The following is a 17,911-nucleotide window of genomic DNA, read 5'->3' as shown; positions in this document are numbered from 1 at the left end:
GATTCAACTGAGATTGAATTGAGAACGTCTATTTGAAAAACAATATTCCAAATATGAAAACAAATATTTAAATTTGAGTTTTTAAAATGTTCTTTCGTAACTCATCTTGTTAGCCAGTATTTAGCATAAAAATAATGTTTTATTTAACTAATGGTGTTTTGTGATCTCTTCACACGTCACTCCATATATATATATTAGAAATAAAACGGTACATTAAAAATCGATCCACAACACGAAAACGAGCTAAGGAATAAAAACGTCCGCGAGCTTTCAACGTAACAAATTCAAAGGAAAATTATTGCCAGCATCAATTTCAATCTAAACAGTAATAAATTGGCTTCTCTCAGCATTAGGCGGACTAGTCGGGTTATTAATAGCTGAATATTTCTCGTAACACCCTCGGCTGTAAGACAGTGTCACCAGTGCCGCGGCGGGAAGCGCTCGAATAAAAAAAATTGCATTAAATTTCCGAAATGAGTTTTTACGATTATGAATACAAAGACTTCGATTTTCAAAAGAAGGATCAGTGTTGCCAAGTGAAAAATGAGATTCTGAATAATAATGATCATGTTGACAAGGAGGATCACGTGCAACATGTATTGGGGCCAAGTAGGAGATGCCTCGCTTGGGCCTGCAAAGCATGTAAGCGGAAAACGGCAGCCGTCGATCGGCGGAAAGCGGCAACACTACGGGAACGGCGGCGGTTGAGAAAAGTAGGTTCGAACTGTATTAATTTTTAATCTGGAACTTGAGGCGCGCTTCTATCCGTCGTTCTTTTTTTGAATTTTTCATTTAGTTTTCGGCTTTCGCCGGCAAATTAAAGTTTTCTTAGTTTCTGGTCGCCATTGTGCGTGAATTTTTAATGTGTATTAAAAATGTAACAACTACTAATAAAATGTTACTAAGCTAGCCTTACGTAAGGATTCATAAACCGTGTACCCAACTAGGTCCTAATAAAAATATACCTACGTTAAGTATTGCTCAGTAAATAAAATAAAACGTGCATTATGTGGGACTTCAATAATACCTACTAACCCCCAGACACAAAGCCCAGGCAGCTGATAGGCAACTATAGCATTCCCAAGGAGGGTCGGCAACAGGTAACATCACAACCAAACCTTCATTTAACATTATATTATAAGTTGACCTCGGGCTTCGATGCGTCATAGCCCCTAATGCTAAAAACTTAGTAACGTAAGATATAAAAAATCTGCGAAAAGTGCTTTCGTTTATAACAGTATTTCCCTCTGTATGACAGTTGGCACAAGTGACGTCACAAATGTTGAAGTCAAATAGCGTTTCAATGACACTATATAAAGAACAAAAAAAAATAAAAATGTCACTTTAAATAAAATTGTACAATGAAAGTGACATTTGATTATCGTGTTTAATTATTATATTCATTTTATTTTATACACGCGTACTATCTCTAGTAACGATTCTTCGATTGATCCCTCATTAACTAAACTAACCGAAGCCGTTAACTCTTTAATTCCTCCGTATATATAAATAGGTGTTTGTCCGTCGTTCTGTCACGTCTTTGGGATCAAGGGATTCTCGAGAGACCAGTAGGGAATGTCGCTTTGGAATCCTTTATGTAGTTTTTGGGAGAAACGTAAATAAAAAATACAGGGTGGTACAAAATCGACACAAGATTTCTTTTCTTGAATACAGAATTTCTAGATCGATTTTGAAGATTACTTTATTTGCAATACCTGTGAAAGGTAATTAAGTTAGAGACAGATGACTTTGATTTATAATATATATAATAAGGATTTAAGGACTAACGGCCCGTCTCTGCTTCGTCCCGGTAAAAATATAATAAACTTGTTCTTGAATCACTCTATCTATTTTAAAAAAACCAGCACCAATATCAGTTGTAAAGATCTATATCATACATAGCGACAGACAAACAGCGGCCAGCGACTTTGTGTCGTACAATCTAGTTCTTATTTTTGACAGAAATAAAAAAGTATCTGATTTGACTTGTAAAGAAGTAATTTTGCCATTATGGCCAGTATAAAATTTAAAAATAGAACAATAGATAATGTTACCTCATTTAATAAAATCACGAGGAACACAATAATTATCTGGCCAACTAAGTACTTCTTACTTGTCCACTTTCGTAGAAGTGTCGTAGGCCGCTACGAATGTCTACGAAGCCTACGTACGACCCAGAGCAACCTACGACTAGACCTCTACGACGCGCTAGGGTCAATCACGGTCATGATAGAAGATTATTATAATTTCTCTTTATTTTAGGTTCTAGCTGCGCTAGGAATTTCGGGAATAGGCGCTAGGAATTACTCTATGTGTTATTCCAGGTTAAATTCTATCTGTGTTAACAATTTTCATAACAATTGGTCCAGTACATTTTGCGTGAAAGAATAACAAACATACATACACACAAACTTTCCCATTTATAATATTAATAGGAAGGATTAATTAAACAGTTATTAAAAATTTAATGAATGAAATGAATCTTGCTAGCCTAATACAGGAAGGGTTCCCAGATGCTAGGGTTTTTTCAGACATGTCAATTTAGCTCTCTGCCAATGACATGGAAAATTTAGAATTGTCAGGATTAAAAAAATAGAAACAGAAATGAAAAACAGAAACATGTATCTAATCTGCGCGCGCTCCAATCCCGCGATTATTTCAATTAAGCATACGTACGTATGTATCATGTAATATCACTGACAAAAATGTTTGGATTTTTGTTAGTGATATTTAAAAAAAAATCTTCATTTCAATATCTAAAACAAAGTAAATGTAACTAAAAATACTGAGCACTTTTTGATGGAGCTGTGACAAACGGAAGCTCTTCGCGAGACGATGGTTATCGATGTGAATGTAGACGGCAGCTTAAATCGCTACCATGTGTGGCGCACGCGCAGGGTTGTCACAGAAACATAATAGGTAAAAGAAAGCGGAATAAACGGTGTTTAGCCACAATGCTATGATTCAGCGCCGGAAACAACTTCTGTAATAACGACTTATAAAAACTAACCCTGTATTTCATAAAATAGATAAAGCCTACTTTAACTTAGCCTTTTGCTGTAGAGACCCTGCATGGGACCTTGGGGTGCGGATGCAAAAACCCTTTACAAAGAAATTTCCGCACGCCTGGTCGATGTCTCCGGGGACCCAAGGGCTGGTGACTATTTTGGCCAACGTTTGAGTTTGGCCATACAAAGAGGAAATGTCGCCAGTCTTCTGGGAACTTTACCGCACGACGACGGCGATTTAGTGTCAATTTTTTTTGATGTTTAAAGCTGGCAACCCTAGAACTAGTGATGCGCCGTGTAATTTGTAGCGACGCGCGGCCCCGCGAGACCGGCAAAAAGGCACTTTAAATACTATACAGATTGACGGCGCGTTTCATTTTAAATGCGGGTCGGATCACTTGCGCTAATTCAGGGCATTATTTCCAAAAAGAGAGCGCTTTCTAAAAAATAACATAAAAATATAAACAATTTTGTCATTTAAAACCAACGCTTTTCTAAAATAATTCCATTTATTATCATGCTTATATAATTAAATAATTCCAAAACTTAATATGAAATTTTACCACATAATAATTAATTTTTAACTTGAGAAACTCCCCGACAAAACCAACTTATAATTTTTGGTTCCAAATTGTAATACCTTCTGTTTTCTAATTGATTCAGGGTGCAAAGTACGGGCACAAGCACGGGCCTCAAGAATTTATCTTCCGAATCCTCATCCTCTGTTGAGTGCTACTTTATTAAAATTACCATCTGGAGAGGATATCGGTCACCAGTTAGGCTAGAACAGCCAATAGGTAACCTGCAGAGCTGGGACCGTCCAACGCCTGCCGGCCTTCATTTTAACCTCACTAATTTACTTAAATTTTAACTATAATCGCCGATGTCAGTCTAGCGTCCTCCTGGGCCCATATTTTTGTAAACCTTTTATTTTATATAATTGTTCCCTACCTTTCCCCTTTTACTTTGTGAAATAAAATTACTTTTTTTTTACATAAACAATTGTTTATTACATGACCAAATATACACAATAGGAAGTTCGGGTGACCAAACTACCAATTTACTTTTACTTTTTGAGTTACTGCTAAAGTAGAAGATTTATAGGTAAAAATGTCCCTCTTGTTTTTTCGCGGTTATACTTAAATATATACACATATATATATATATATAAACTTAAATACCGATAAACAACTCTGGTTCGAAAATTCAAAAGTCGCTTTTGACCTTCGAATATCCTTTTTTCGCATATTCAAAAAAATTAGTAGTTCAGAATCTGAGAATTGTATTTCCTAATCTATCTAATAATTGTATTTAAATAGTTGTATAGTTTGTGGGATGCTTTTGCCATGCAGTGGGACATACATAGCTAGAAAATATATTGTTTATTCTTTGTAATAATGTATTTTCCGTGATATTATAGATTACATTCTAATTATTTTACTTTTACATGTACTAAACTATTAACCATTTACTGTTTTCTTAAAAAAAAAACTTGTTAATTGTAACTTTAACACTTCCGGAATCAGAGACATCTATCATACTAAAAGCATCGAAAAAAGGATTTCCTTTTTTAACAATTTAACGTCTATAAAAACTTCACGCCTTCGCCTCTTGTCCAAGTAAAAAAAAAACATATTCGCAACACTATATAATGCCAAGCCACTAATGCCTAATCAGCCCCACACACCAAAATAGCCGAGCGCACTCAATAAAGACTCGAATATACGACATCTTAATAACACATAAACCGGAATTTACAACACTGGCAACATTTTATTTTTATTCCAAGCCGTTTTGTACTGCCGTTAAATATTGTGATTGTCGTGTTGTAAATCTGTCAAAAACGCTGTCTTTGTGTCTGCTTAGGGCGCGAACGGATTGGAGTGTCAATAGTAAGCTCCTATTCAATAGGAATATATTATATTATGACACGATATTTGTAATTTTTATGCAAATTTTATAAACATATTGATTTGATTAATTCTATAAAAACAATGCCACAAAAATCATTTAAAAATCCTGCAGAATGTTTTTGTTCTTTCAAATAAAGCGTTGTACACAAAATACCTAAGATTAATGACTAATTAACAAATTTTCTAACGAGCTACTTAAAAATGAAGTGTGCCTAATTGTAATTTACAAAGCAAAATACCTATTTTAAAACTAATTACTCAACTTATTACAAATATAAAACTCTAATACTTCGTCTAGAAATAATAAAAGTACTTAAATAAAAAAAACTAACTAAATTAAACTTATACTAAAAATTATAGTTGAAATTATTAAAAGATGTTTTGACGACAAAAAATACTTATGAAACATCTGCATTACGAGCCAACACGCCGCCCTTAGCTTTTATACACTTCGCTTATTAGAAACGGATCATTAAACACGAGTCCAGCAAAGAATTTTATATTATAATGAACGAAATAAAGTTTTATTTATATTTTACATGTTGTGACGGCGGGCGTGAGTAATTTGTTAATTATAATTGATCTTTATATTTGATGTTTTATTTGTAGCAGTCGAAAGAATTCAAGAGTTAAAACAAACATTTTTTTTTTTGGTGAGCGAGAAAACACAGTTATTATATACATAGGTATTATTAGATAAAATGTTCAGTGGTAAATGTTGTTAAATAAAATCTTAAACTACGTAGATCTAGATTAGTATCTAGCTGTTAATTTAAAAATTATATTTTAAGGCGGTAACCACACGCGAAAGCGGGAACATAGTGGTTAACACCAATCATTATTATACAAATAAATAAATTTATACGAGATAAATTATTTTTGTATGATTAATCTCGCATGTCCTAAGCATGTACTTTGGCATACTGTTTTGTTTGGCACACAACTCTGTTCTGGTTACTTTACGCATATTATTTAATCTGTAGAAATGGTAGGTTGGGTTTGTTAGGTAGTTGCCTTGTGACCAACACAAAAGCGAGCGAGTTTCAAATATTATAACGACAAGTGATTTATATCTAATCTACTTATCTACTATACATATAATAAATCTGTAGGTGGGCTAGGTATGTTTGTACGCGTAAAACGTAAAAGCAACTGCACGGAATTTGATATGGTTTTCTCAGTTATATATCGGATGGGCTAATTTAAAATCTGTATAAGTTTCATCGCGATATATTGCTTAGAACCAGAGATATTTACATTAATCAGTTACGTGCAGACAGGATTAAACGCGGGCGAAGGCGCGGGCAAAAGCTATGAAATATTATATATTTCAAAATTATACGCGTAAGCTGTTACGTAAATATCATTAGGATAAACAAAAATATGCCATGTTAAATTATGTCCTAAAATTGTATGTAAATATATATAGATACGCGTCGCGGTGACGATCATTTACACACCTATTCAATACTTTCTTCTACTCCTAGTTAATTTGAGATTTATCTTCTCGGCAGGTAAACGCAGCGTTTGAGGAACTAAGAATCCGCGCACGCGCAGGCAGCGGACGCCTCCCAAAGCTGGAGATACTGAGAGCTGCAATACAGCACATAGAGAGGTTACAGGCTGCCTTGAGAGCTGCTGCTGTGGTAAACATTTATAGTTATCAATGAATATACTATTATAATCACATTGATAATTTTTAGCATTTCTTCTCAGCAGTTGTCGTACCGAAGTGCTAGTAGTTTGTAGCTGTTTGAGAAATTTCTACATATGATATAAAATTTGGCGTGAAAAAGCGCCTGTGAAGGTCTAATTTCTGAATAAATAAATTGAATTTATAAAAAAATAAAACAATTTTACAAAAATTACAAAAACACGTCTTTAACTCTTGCGCACCGTTAAGCGATGTTGGTCTGATGGTTAAGATGCCTGTGAACCTATAGGTCCCAGATTAGTATCCTTGAGTTTGTATACCAATCTGACTCATGTATAGTAGTTTTCATCGACCACCATTTGCTTCCGGTGAAGGAAAACATCGAAGAGCGCAGGTTTCCTTACAAACCTGCGCTCTAGTCGATAATTTATTAAAATCGTATTGCTAAATGTAATGCAGTGAGGATTTGTTAGGATATCATATCAGAAACATAATTGTACTAGCTGTTGCCCGAGGCTTCGCCCGTGATAATTTCCCACGGTAACAGTTATTTTTCCGGGATGAAAGGTACCCTATGTCCTTCTCCATACTTCATACTATTTGTATGCAAAATTTCAAAGAGCGTGGAAAGTTAACAAACAAACAAACTTACTTTCGAATTTATAATACTAGTTGTTCGCAGTGTTGCTCCACGAACATAAAAATTCTATTGACAGATCCTATATAAGTACCTTTTAAATTTCATCAAAATCAGGCCAACGGTTCGAAAGTTATCGCGTTACAAACACACATACAAAAAAAATATTTTTTCCCCAAGGGGAATGTAAACCTCGCTCGGTCAATTAAAGGTTTAAAAAGAGGAAGAGAGATCTTTCAGAATCATCATCAAACTGATAAAGCTTGGGCCTACACAAATAGCTACGGCGTAGCTTATAGCTTGTAGCGTACTCCATTGAGATATTTTTATATTCTATTCTGAGTTAAAATACCTATATTATTTTACACCTTTTATGTAAGTATAGACCTAGTTTTGACAGTCAATTTCTCTCTCTTGCTGAACACACGTGATTAAAATCTGCATAGCAAATATCTGATCTGCTTTTCGGCTTCTGTTTTCGGATTTTCTATAATTATGAGATTGTTTTTTTTTTAAATCACACAGATTGAGCTGGCCCCAAAGTAAGTTCGAGACTTGTGTTATGGGATACTAACTCAACGATACTATATTTTATATAAATACATGTATATAGATAAACATCCAAGACCCGGGCCAATCAGAAAAAGATCATTTTCCATCATGACCCGACCGGGGATCGAACCCAGGACCTCTTGGTTCACAGGCAAACACTTTACCACTACGCCACCGAGGTCGTCAAAAATGTTTGTTTAAATTGTGTGAAATGTGTTTAGCCGAAAAACGGTTCCTTTCAACATTGTTAAAGTGTGGAATGGGACCACTAATATCATCACTACTTATACTCTGGTGGATGTCGCACGAGTCGACTGATGGTCACATATATATATATATATATATATATATATATATATATATGATAGCCAACAATAGTATTCCCAAAGAGGGTTAGCGTCAGACAGGCAAATGTAAAGTCACAGCTGAATCTTTCAAAATTTTAATCTATTTATTTTTAAATTAACACCGGCTGCGCGGCTTCACAGCCCCGTATGCAAGCATGAATACGCGAAAATGAGAGAGGGGTATCAAGTTTATTTGTCTTTCTCAGAAAGCCATATAGTTTCATACTATCAACACATCTCACTGGCGGGAATAGACGCGGCGACATTTGATACGCAATATGGATGTTAATTGACGTTAATATGAACTTACAAATTGTTGTGAGATCACGTGTAAGTAGTACAATAATAAAAATAATCCTTACATTCGTATTCCTCATGGCTATTAATATTATTATAATTTAATTTAATTGAGTCGGAGGATGTGGAGTGGTATATTCTAAGACTGTTATATTATAATATTTATTTAACATGTGAACATAGTAGAAACATATACCTATGTACGAGACGCCATATTACATAAACATATATAAATAAACACATAATTTATTGGAACAATAGGTACGTTTGTTTGTTAATTTATTTGTGAATAAGGTTGGTTTTGATCATCGATTTTTTATCCACTCTCACACATTTTACTTTTTAAATGTGATTTTGTGTTGTTTTATTATTATAATAGAAACCAGGAATTATCAAAAATATATAATAAAAACTTTGCTTTCATACAATTGTAGAAAATGCAATAGCTCACCAGAAACTATCCAACATATAACAGACGCATGTAAAGCAATAGCCCAGACTGATTATAAACACAGGCATGACTAAGTTGCCAATATCATCTCTTGCTCTACAATACAATTTCATACAATCCATACAGCCTTATTATAAATACATTCCTGAAACTGTTCTGGAAAACCAGACCACAAAATTATATTTTGATAGAGCCATATTAACAGACCGCACTATCCACTTCAATAGACCGGATTAACGTTAGTAAATAAGATTGCTAAAACCGCTTATTTAATAGATATCACTATCCCGAATACTCATAACCTCCAGAACACAATATCAGAAAAACTAACCAAATACAGAGAATTGAAGGATGAAATAAGTAGAATCTGGCACCTTGAAAAGGTTACAATAGACCCTATAGTTCTTTCTACGACTGGTCATACCGAAACAGCTACACCAATCTTTAAAAACCTTAAATCTATTCTTAAATATATCAGAAGGCAGCTATATTAAATATGTGCCGAATAGTGAGAAAGTTCTTACAGACAGACGGACATTATTCCTCACTTACATCCACCAGCTGCATAGATTCCAACGCAACAGTACCTATAACCTCAAAATTACATCCTGCCGTAAATACAATTAACGACCTTCCTGTTATACACTTGGCTTAGGCCCGTGTATTGCAGTATACCGGTCTATTATAAACAGAGACCGAGCATAAAAATGATAATAATAATAATATGTATTTATTTTTCTCCACAAAAGTACAAAATTAACATTAAATTAACAGTTGTAACACAGTTGTTGTTAACACAGTTATTGTGGAGATCTGATGCCCGTTCTAGGTTCCGAAGATCCTGTGTTACGGGTCGCCGGTCTCTCTCGCTCTGATTTAATCTAATGTTTGCAAGTGCAGTAGATAGGGGAGTGTAAGCAGACAAAAACAAAAGCAGTTTTAGAGGTATGATAATAATGAATACACGAAATGTGTACAAGTGAATGAGTGAATGCTTGAATGATTGAAACATTAGTGATGTATTGATGCATGAGTGAATGAAAAGAATGAGTAAAGCTGTCTACGATGGGGGGGTACGAGTATAACATTATTAATGACTAGCTTTTGCCCGCGGCTTTGCCCGTGTGAATTTCATAGTAAAATCTCGGTAATTTTTTTTATTAAATATTTATATCATTTTGTCTGAGCGAAACCATAGCGCGTTTTAAAATATAACAATATTAATTTGAAAAAAGGTTTGATACCTTTTTTGAAATTAATTCTAATTAAACCTTCTAATTATATCTATGTCAGACTTTCATCGATAAAAAAAAAATATTTATATTCTGTTTACACCTTTCTACAAATTTTTAAAGTAAATCGGCTCCGTGGATTGTTATTTTAATTTTCCTACAGGACCCTCCTCATTTTCCGGGATGAAATGTCTATAAGATGTTAACCCGGGATTCCGAGGTATATTTTATTCATAATTAGTTTTTCAATTATCCTACGGAAACCTGACCATATACCGGGATGAAACGTATCTAAGATGTTAACCCGATATATAAGGTACCTTACATATCAAATTTCAAGCAAATCGATCCAGTAGATTCCAGTAGAGACAGACAGACAGACAAAAATTTCCAAAATTATATTTTCGTCATCTATATCAGTAAGTAAGTATATTAATTCATTAGGAATTAAAAAAAATATTCAATGTACAAATTTGGCCTTTCTTCAATTTTATTATATGTATTGATGATGATGATATAATATAAACGCAATAGTCTGTCTGTTCCGCTTTCACGAAGTAAAATACATGCATGTAGTAGAAGACATAGGTTACCTAGGGTTATATAAGGTTACATAGGTTATTATAAACATTGTCAATATTATTAGTGTTTTTTTTTCAAAATCAACCCCTAAATTACTACAATAGTGAAAGTTTGTATGAAAATCATGTCTATCCGCTTTATATATTTTTTGTATTTATGTATTTACATAAATTAGAATTACTTAATACAAGAATGATTACAAAATACATGCGCTTTCATCTAACTCGTATACCAGTAATGTAATTAATCTATTTTATATGTTTTTAAATGTAAAATTCCTTCACATATAAAACTCAGTTTGCCTTGAGCATGGATCAAAAAGAAAAAAATGTCTTCAGAGAAAATGGTTCCATTTCGTGTATTATAAACATTGTCAATATTAATAGGCACAATCAGATGCGGCTCCAGTGGATGGACAAAACGACGAGTGGGCAACCCGCGGCGACATGTCGTGGAGATCAAACTGATAGGGTTGTCACAGATTGCTTAGATAAATAAAATTCTAAAACTTTTATTCTAACAAAGATATATGAACATTTTAACAACAAAATAGAATTAACAATAAAATATATTAGTTAGTTACTTTATAAAAAGATTCACTTATTGTTTTAATATAAATACTTAATCGGAGTCGCCTATATAGCTTAGGCCTCAACAGACCTCCGCAAACATTTGTTATGTAATTCGTTTCGCTCACACAAAAAAAGAAAAAGCAAGAAAAAGAAACGGAAAGAAATTTCTATAGAAATAAGTAGTATCTTTGTACTTAGCTTCATATTTGTAAGTTTATGTTTTAAAACATAAATAAATAAGAAAGAATTGTTTACTAGAAAAGTACGAGATATAATAGTATGAGAAGAATCTTATCGTGTGCACGGTTTTACAACTCCATTCTGCCGGTTCTTGTGAGCTGGACCGGGGAGTTGTATGGAAATGTGCTATCTCATTTGGCTACGCGAGCCCGTCATTTTTAAATAACCTTATATTTTGGAGTATCGAGTAGAATTTGTAGACAGAGAAAGCTATACTTCGTCATATTTTTCATGGCCACTAAGTTTTATAAAAATCTTATATCTCACTAGCGATCCGCCCAAGCTTCGCACGGGTGCAATATTATACATATTTTATACATACAAACCTTCCTCTTGAATCACTCTATATATTAAAAAACTCGCATAAAAATCCGTTGCGTAGTTTTAAAGATCTAAGCATACAAATAGGCCCAGACAGAGGGAAGCGACTTTGTGCTTTACTATGTACGAGTACCTAATGCCAGTAGCATCACATTTGGTTACATTCATTAGTCGTCATATATTTTTATTGGTATTTGAGTAGAGCAGCCCTACTGGGCCATGTCGCGATGTTAAAGCCACATTAATCCGCGTCGCCATTATTTATCGCTCCACGTGCGCACAGAAATAGAAGGATTATTTTAATTGCTAGACGCGACTGGCGGAAACTGACTAGCGACTTATCTGATTTCACAGATTAAAAAATTATAAACACTGTAACAAATTGTCTTCAATTAATTATTTTTAGGTATATATATATACGGATTCTGAATTTTCTGCACTATCGATTGGTTTAGGATACCAAGCTAAGAAATTTTCTGTCATCAAAAAAATATCTTAAGTTAAATTTTTCTGATAAAAAATTCGTCTAATGAATGCCACCCAATGTAAGTCATTAGGCACGGAGAAATTTAAGGCAAAATCAAAATCATTCACATGAAAATCTTCTCCGATGACTTGCGCCTTTTTTGGCAATTACTTTATTTTTCACGGCATTACCTAACCACATAATAATTTTGTTACTGTATCGGCTTGTCTGTTAACCATATATATTTTTAATGTAAACGCCTAGCAATTTTGTATAATATTTACGTCTATGAAATTTAACTAGAAATAATAATTAATAATAATACCTAATCTACTATGAACGATATGAAACTATTTCCTAAAAAGCTTGAAATAAATTTTGCAAAACAAACTGATTTTTTTAGCTATGACCAGTGCTTACAACGTGGGTTATAACCCGAGCTTTTTGATACTTTAATATGAACGATCAAGATTCAATTGCAATCCTACTTAAATGAATAGAGATCTAATTCCCTGCAGTATCAGGACACATTCGATAAGAAAGAAAAAATAATTGTTAAACCTAAAAATGCAAATATAGTTTCTTTGCGTGTCGACGACAATACAAACACTCCATTGAATATGTTCTCTTGCCTAAACCCAGTCACTTCGACGGCTTCATCAGAAGCTGCCATAAAGTCAGCCCGAGTATTGGGGTCTTACCATTATCTTTTACCGCGATCCACTTTACGACTTAAACTGAACTGCATCGCAAATTCGTACCATCGACTTAATTTTTAGTATGAATGCGATTCATTTTAGGTGCCTAAATTGAACTGAGTTGCATTAGAATCGTTCTATAAAAGTTGTACGCCAGGTCTATAAACCTTTGTAAATAAAAAATATCCCGTCTAAACATCAAAACTGTATCAAAATCCAATTGCGTGGTTTAAAAGTAGAAAGCTTAGACGTTGTTGATGTTGTGTACCATGTAGTGATCACACTTTATTTTGTCGACAGTTAGAATCAGAGACGTGCAAGAACTACATGGAGTCTCCGGTGGCGACGAGACAAGACTTGAGAGAAGCTAAAGTGGAAAAAGAGAAACCATTTTTTAATAGTAAGTTTTCGACGATGTGTGTGTGTGTGTGTGTGTGTGTGTGTGTGACGCTATGTGTGCGCCAGCATCATGTTTTTATAGCGAAAAGTAAAAAAAATACTCGTAATGTTAACATAATAGTGTTTAGAAGCTTTACAACTACATAGATTTTGTGTCACGATGCCTGCTATATTGCACTTGTTTCACTTTCTAATAATAAAAAGCAGTCGGTAAGCACATGCCAGCTTTTTGGAAACTTCAAATATAATATACACATCGCACTATGCCTATAATTGCTTAATGTCAAGTGTTTTTATTGGATTTAGATGTTGCCCGGGCTTCGCCCCCGTGGGAAGATAAAATATAGCCTATAGCAATCTTGGATAATATATCTTTCTAATGGTGAAAGAATTTTTGAAATCGGTTCGGCAGTTTCGGAGATTCCCCGACTCAAACATATAAAGTCACAAACGCTTACTTCTTTATAATAATATCTTAATATAGATGTTCGAATTGACAAGGTAGACTGGATCGCGACTAGATCTTATGCTCTATTATATGTCCAGGATTTTAATAGACAGGTAGGTACTTATAAGTATTATAGCGTTCAATTATAAAATGCATTGTAGTTTTCCATTGGACACAGTTGCCGCAAAACAAAACGGTGTCCAACAAACAGATCAACATTACATTGAATGTTCATATATCTGTGTGTCCACCAAAATCATTGTTGCAAATTGTGACTTCATTTTGTATGATGCAAAACTATAATAGTTAACCTAAAAAAAAAACAAATTAAAATTCAAACCTTTATTTAGTGCAGATTTCAGTTATTTATTAGTTTCCTGTGGAATTTTTTGTGACGGTGGCGCTAGTGAGCAGGGAGCGCGCTAAAGTCCGCCTTTATACTTTTTGCATACTTTTAAATAAATAAAAAACCTACCTGCTTACTTAGTAGAAAAACTTGTGAAACACATAGTTTTTTTTTTTCTTTCAGACGAGTCCTCCGGTTGTGGTGTCAACAGTCTAGCAAGGTTGCGATGTATAGTACAAGCTTTAGCAGTGAAGGATACTAATCCTTGACAAAAATCAACATTTACAGATACTTCAAACATTAGAAGTGTAGGATTGTATAACGAGGGATGTGAGACAGGCATAGCTATGCCCGATTTTGTATTAAATAAGTGAAGATAAAGCCGAGGGTGTACACATGTTATTTAGCATCTAATTGGCTATTAGACTGTGTACAAAATAACAATGTATAAAGGTATTTAAATAATCAAACATGATATTTAAATTGATATCACCGTCACACAAGCTCCATATCAAATTGTATTTTTTGACATTTTTCACCACTTGGAGAATAGTGAATTGTGTCAAGTAACACTTATAGAAAAAGTGGTGATCAAAATTGATCTTGGTCTTACTTGTAAATTGTAAAATGACTTTGAACAAAATCAGTGAAGAATGTATTTTATAAAGAATGTAAATTAATGTATTATAGAAATTGTAGGTACCAATTTATTTGTGGTCGATGTTGCTCAAAAATATATAAATATATTACCCAATAATTATTATTAGGGACTTATTTATTTAATTTATATGTGCTCTTTGTTATTCAAAGTGGTACCTATATGGCTATAAGTTCTGTAAATATCAACTAATTACATGATAAGTAGAAAATCAGTAATCTAAAGAGACAGTTTATTTATTAAACAGTTATATATTCAGAATGCATATCAATCATGTATATGAATAAACAAATATTTAATGCTGTCTTGTTCGTTTTATTTTTAATTCCATTTTAAATTGCAAAATATATTTGTAAATAGTGAAAATATATAGGTTCCGAATTGGATCAATTAATAATCCTCCTATGGATATCGTACCAGACAACAGGAACTTTGATAGGCATCAGTAGTTGAGTTCATTCCCAAAGAGTTGTGTTTTTAAACAAACTCCAAGATTCTGAGCATTACAGGCGAAAACAGGAATTTAGGAATAGACAAAGCTAACGACCGTCGAACAGGATAACACGGGCGAAGCTACAGGCATTAGGTGGTCCAAGATAATTACAAATGGGGAATGGGCGTTCCTTGGCACTATCACAAGCCACGCCTCGCCGCAGCTGCCGAGTCATTGTCATGAATAGGACAGCCCTGAAATAGTGCAGTTAAAATGTAAACATATGTGTAATAAAGCCTTATTCGCACGAGCGTAAAAAACCTTTCTGTTTTATAGCGTTTTCGATATACTTATTCGGTCCCTTTATTAGCGTAATTTAGACTGTTCTATTGTTCTTTGGCATAATTGATTTTTTGCATACGGGTAAATGTGGCATAATTAACTTTTAGGTTAGGTTAGTTAGGCTTCAAATAAGAATAACAATTTTTGTAGTGTATGATAAATAGTTCAATATAAAGACAACATAAATGAGATTTTTTCAAGAATGTCGTCAGTCGTCATGTCGTTGTCGTAAATGTTGAAAAGTTCCCTCGTGGAGAACATTGAAACTGAAGCGACCTGGAACTATTCTACCGTGTAGAACAAACTGAGGAAGGTGAACTTGCAAGATGTGATTAAATATCGGAATAGATGAAAATAAAAGGCTTGTAAATAGTAGACGCCCATCTTCAAGTAAAATAAGTTATGGAGTTAAGCGCCTAATTTACTATGTGGGTGCTTCAAGTGGAATCATTTTAATAAAATTTCAAGTCGACTTATGACACTTGGCATCAGGTATTTTAAGTACACCAAAAAAGAATAAAAAAAGGAAAATAACAATATTCCCACTGATCTAACAACCTAGGTGATTTAGCCAGGTGTTTAAGTGGAACAATTCATTTGCTCCCCTTATTTTACTAATTACTTAAAAACGGGTGTGTTTATCTTTTCCACGTGTAGATCGAATATTTTAAACTTCTGGTGTGTCGATACCATTTCAACGATTTATTTTAAAAAATCCCTAAAAGATACTTTATATTTTCCCTGAATCAAATATTTTACTTACATACCTAAAACATATAGCATAGTTATGCTTGTGTATCTAGTTCTATCACACGTGGAGATCGAATATAGCTTCCAACATCATGAATAGCGGGCACGCCTAGCCCTCGCTGCCAAATCCATTCGGCCGTTCATTTGCAATATATTTTGCAAAACCATTAATTCGGACAGCTCTGGCGCCACCTGCTTTATTTTTGGCTATCAAATTGCATATAGAAATAAAGATGATTAATATGTTAGAACCAGCGGTCTGGGTTTGAATGAAGCGGTGCTGGTGTAATGGTTAAGACCATAGATAAAAGAATATGGTCAAGACTCCCGCCTGTGGATCGAAAGATCTCTGGTTCGTATCTTACTCGTGCCATATGTGTTTGTATACCAATCAGACTCATGTATAGTAGTTTTCATCGACCACCACATGCTTCCGGTGAAGGAAAACATCGTGAGGAAACCTGCACACTGGTGGACAGTTTAGTTCACTAGTGTGTATGCGATACCTGACAATAGATGGCGGTAGGTAGTCGTAAGTCATGTCAGATGCCTTTAGGCGACTTGAATAAAACCTGACACCAGTATTAGCAATAACACACTCGATATGATGGGTTATAGCCATAGTATGCATCGTACCCTAATCCTAACTAAGTCTATTTATCTCGTCACTTCACGTTCTAAAAACTCATCTTAAAAATTGTTCTTATACGTAAATTTAAATATTGAATTTAAGTGTGAGAAGGACATAGGGATTCGTTACGGAAAAAAAAATTGTTTCCGTAGAGGCCACGAGGTCACGTTATTATGTATTTATTATTATTATATATTATAATTAGATGTTGCCCGCGACTCCGCCTGCGGCAAAAAGCCAAAGCTAAAATAGCCTGCCACTCCACACCCTTCCAACTATCTCCACAATAAAAGCACATTGATTCTTTCTGATTTGTGACGTGAAAGAAGGACAAACAAACACGCTTCGATATTTATAACTAGCTGATGCCTGCGACTTCTTTCGCGTGGCCGAACAATTTTTGGTAAGGAGTCAAAATAAAGAAATTTAATTGTACAGACAAATGTAACGATACCTATACATACAGAAGACGCTAATCAGACTGAAAAAGTATATTTTCTATAGTTTAGCTGAACTGTTATGACACTTCTTCAGGTGTTCCAGATCTTCGACTCTTATACCTCAACAGAAAATGCTCATCAGACTGAACAAGTTTTGTTAAGTCGTCATTTCTGTATTCCAGTTTAGCTGCACCATCATGGGTCTACATCAGGTGTTCCAGATCTTCGATTTTTATATCTCAACAGAAAATGCTCATCAGGCTGAATAACTTTTGAAGGCGTCATTTCAATATTTCCTCTAGTTTTGCTGTACCATCATAGTTCTCCATCAGGTATCCCAGTATTCAAAATCATTTATACCCTATAGGTTGCCCAGGCTTAATAGCTATATAACAAAAAAGTTTCATTCAAATCCGTCCAGTAGTTTCGAAGATTAGCGTGTACAAACAGACAGACATACAGATTTTTTTTCAAATTCTTACTCCGTTGCTGTG

At 34.2% G+C, this 17,911-nt stretch overlaps 1 protein-coding gene across 1 annotated transcript; it reads left to right on the top strand.

Annotated features, from left to right (window-relative positions):
* Positions 1–394: 394 nt before the first annotated feature.
* On the top strand, positions 395–15,125 carry nau (nautilus). Its single transcript, XM_053766151.2, has 4 exons — positions 395–713; positions 6,436–6,567; positions 13,271–13,370; positions 14,347–15,125. Exons 1-4 carry the CDS (start codon positions 474–476, stop codon positions 14,430–14,432), a joined length of 558 nt encoding a protein of 185 aa, XP_053622126.1. The 5' UTR covers positions 395–473; the 3' UTR covers positions 14,433–15,125.
* Positions 15,126–17,911: the final 2,786 nt, after the last annotated feature.

The sequence above is a fragment of the Plodia interpunctella genome, chromosome 28 (genome assembly GCF_027563975.2).
Source record: "Plodia interpunctella isolate USDA-ARS_2022_Savannah chromosome 28, ilPloInte3.2, whole genome shotgun sequence".
NCBI lineage: Eukaryota > Metazoa > Arthropoda > Insecta > Lepidoptera > Pyralidae > Plodia > Plodia interpunctella.
This window is presented reverse-complemented; position numbering and strand designations above follow the sequence as displayed.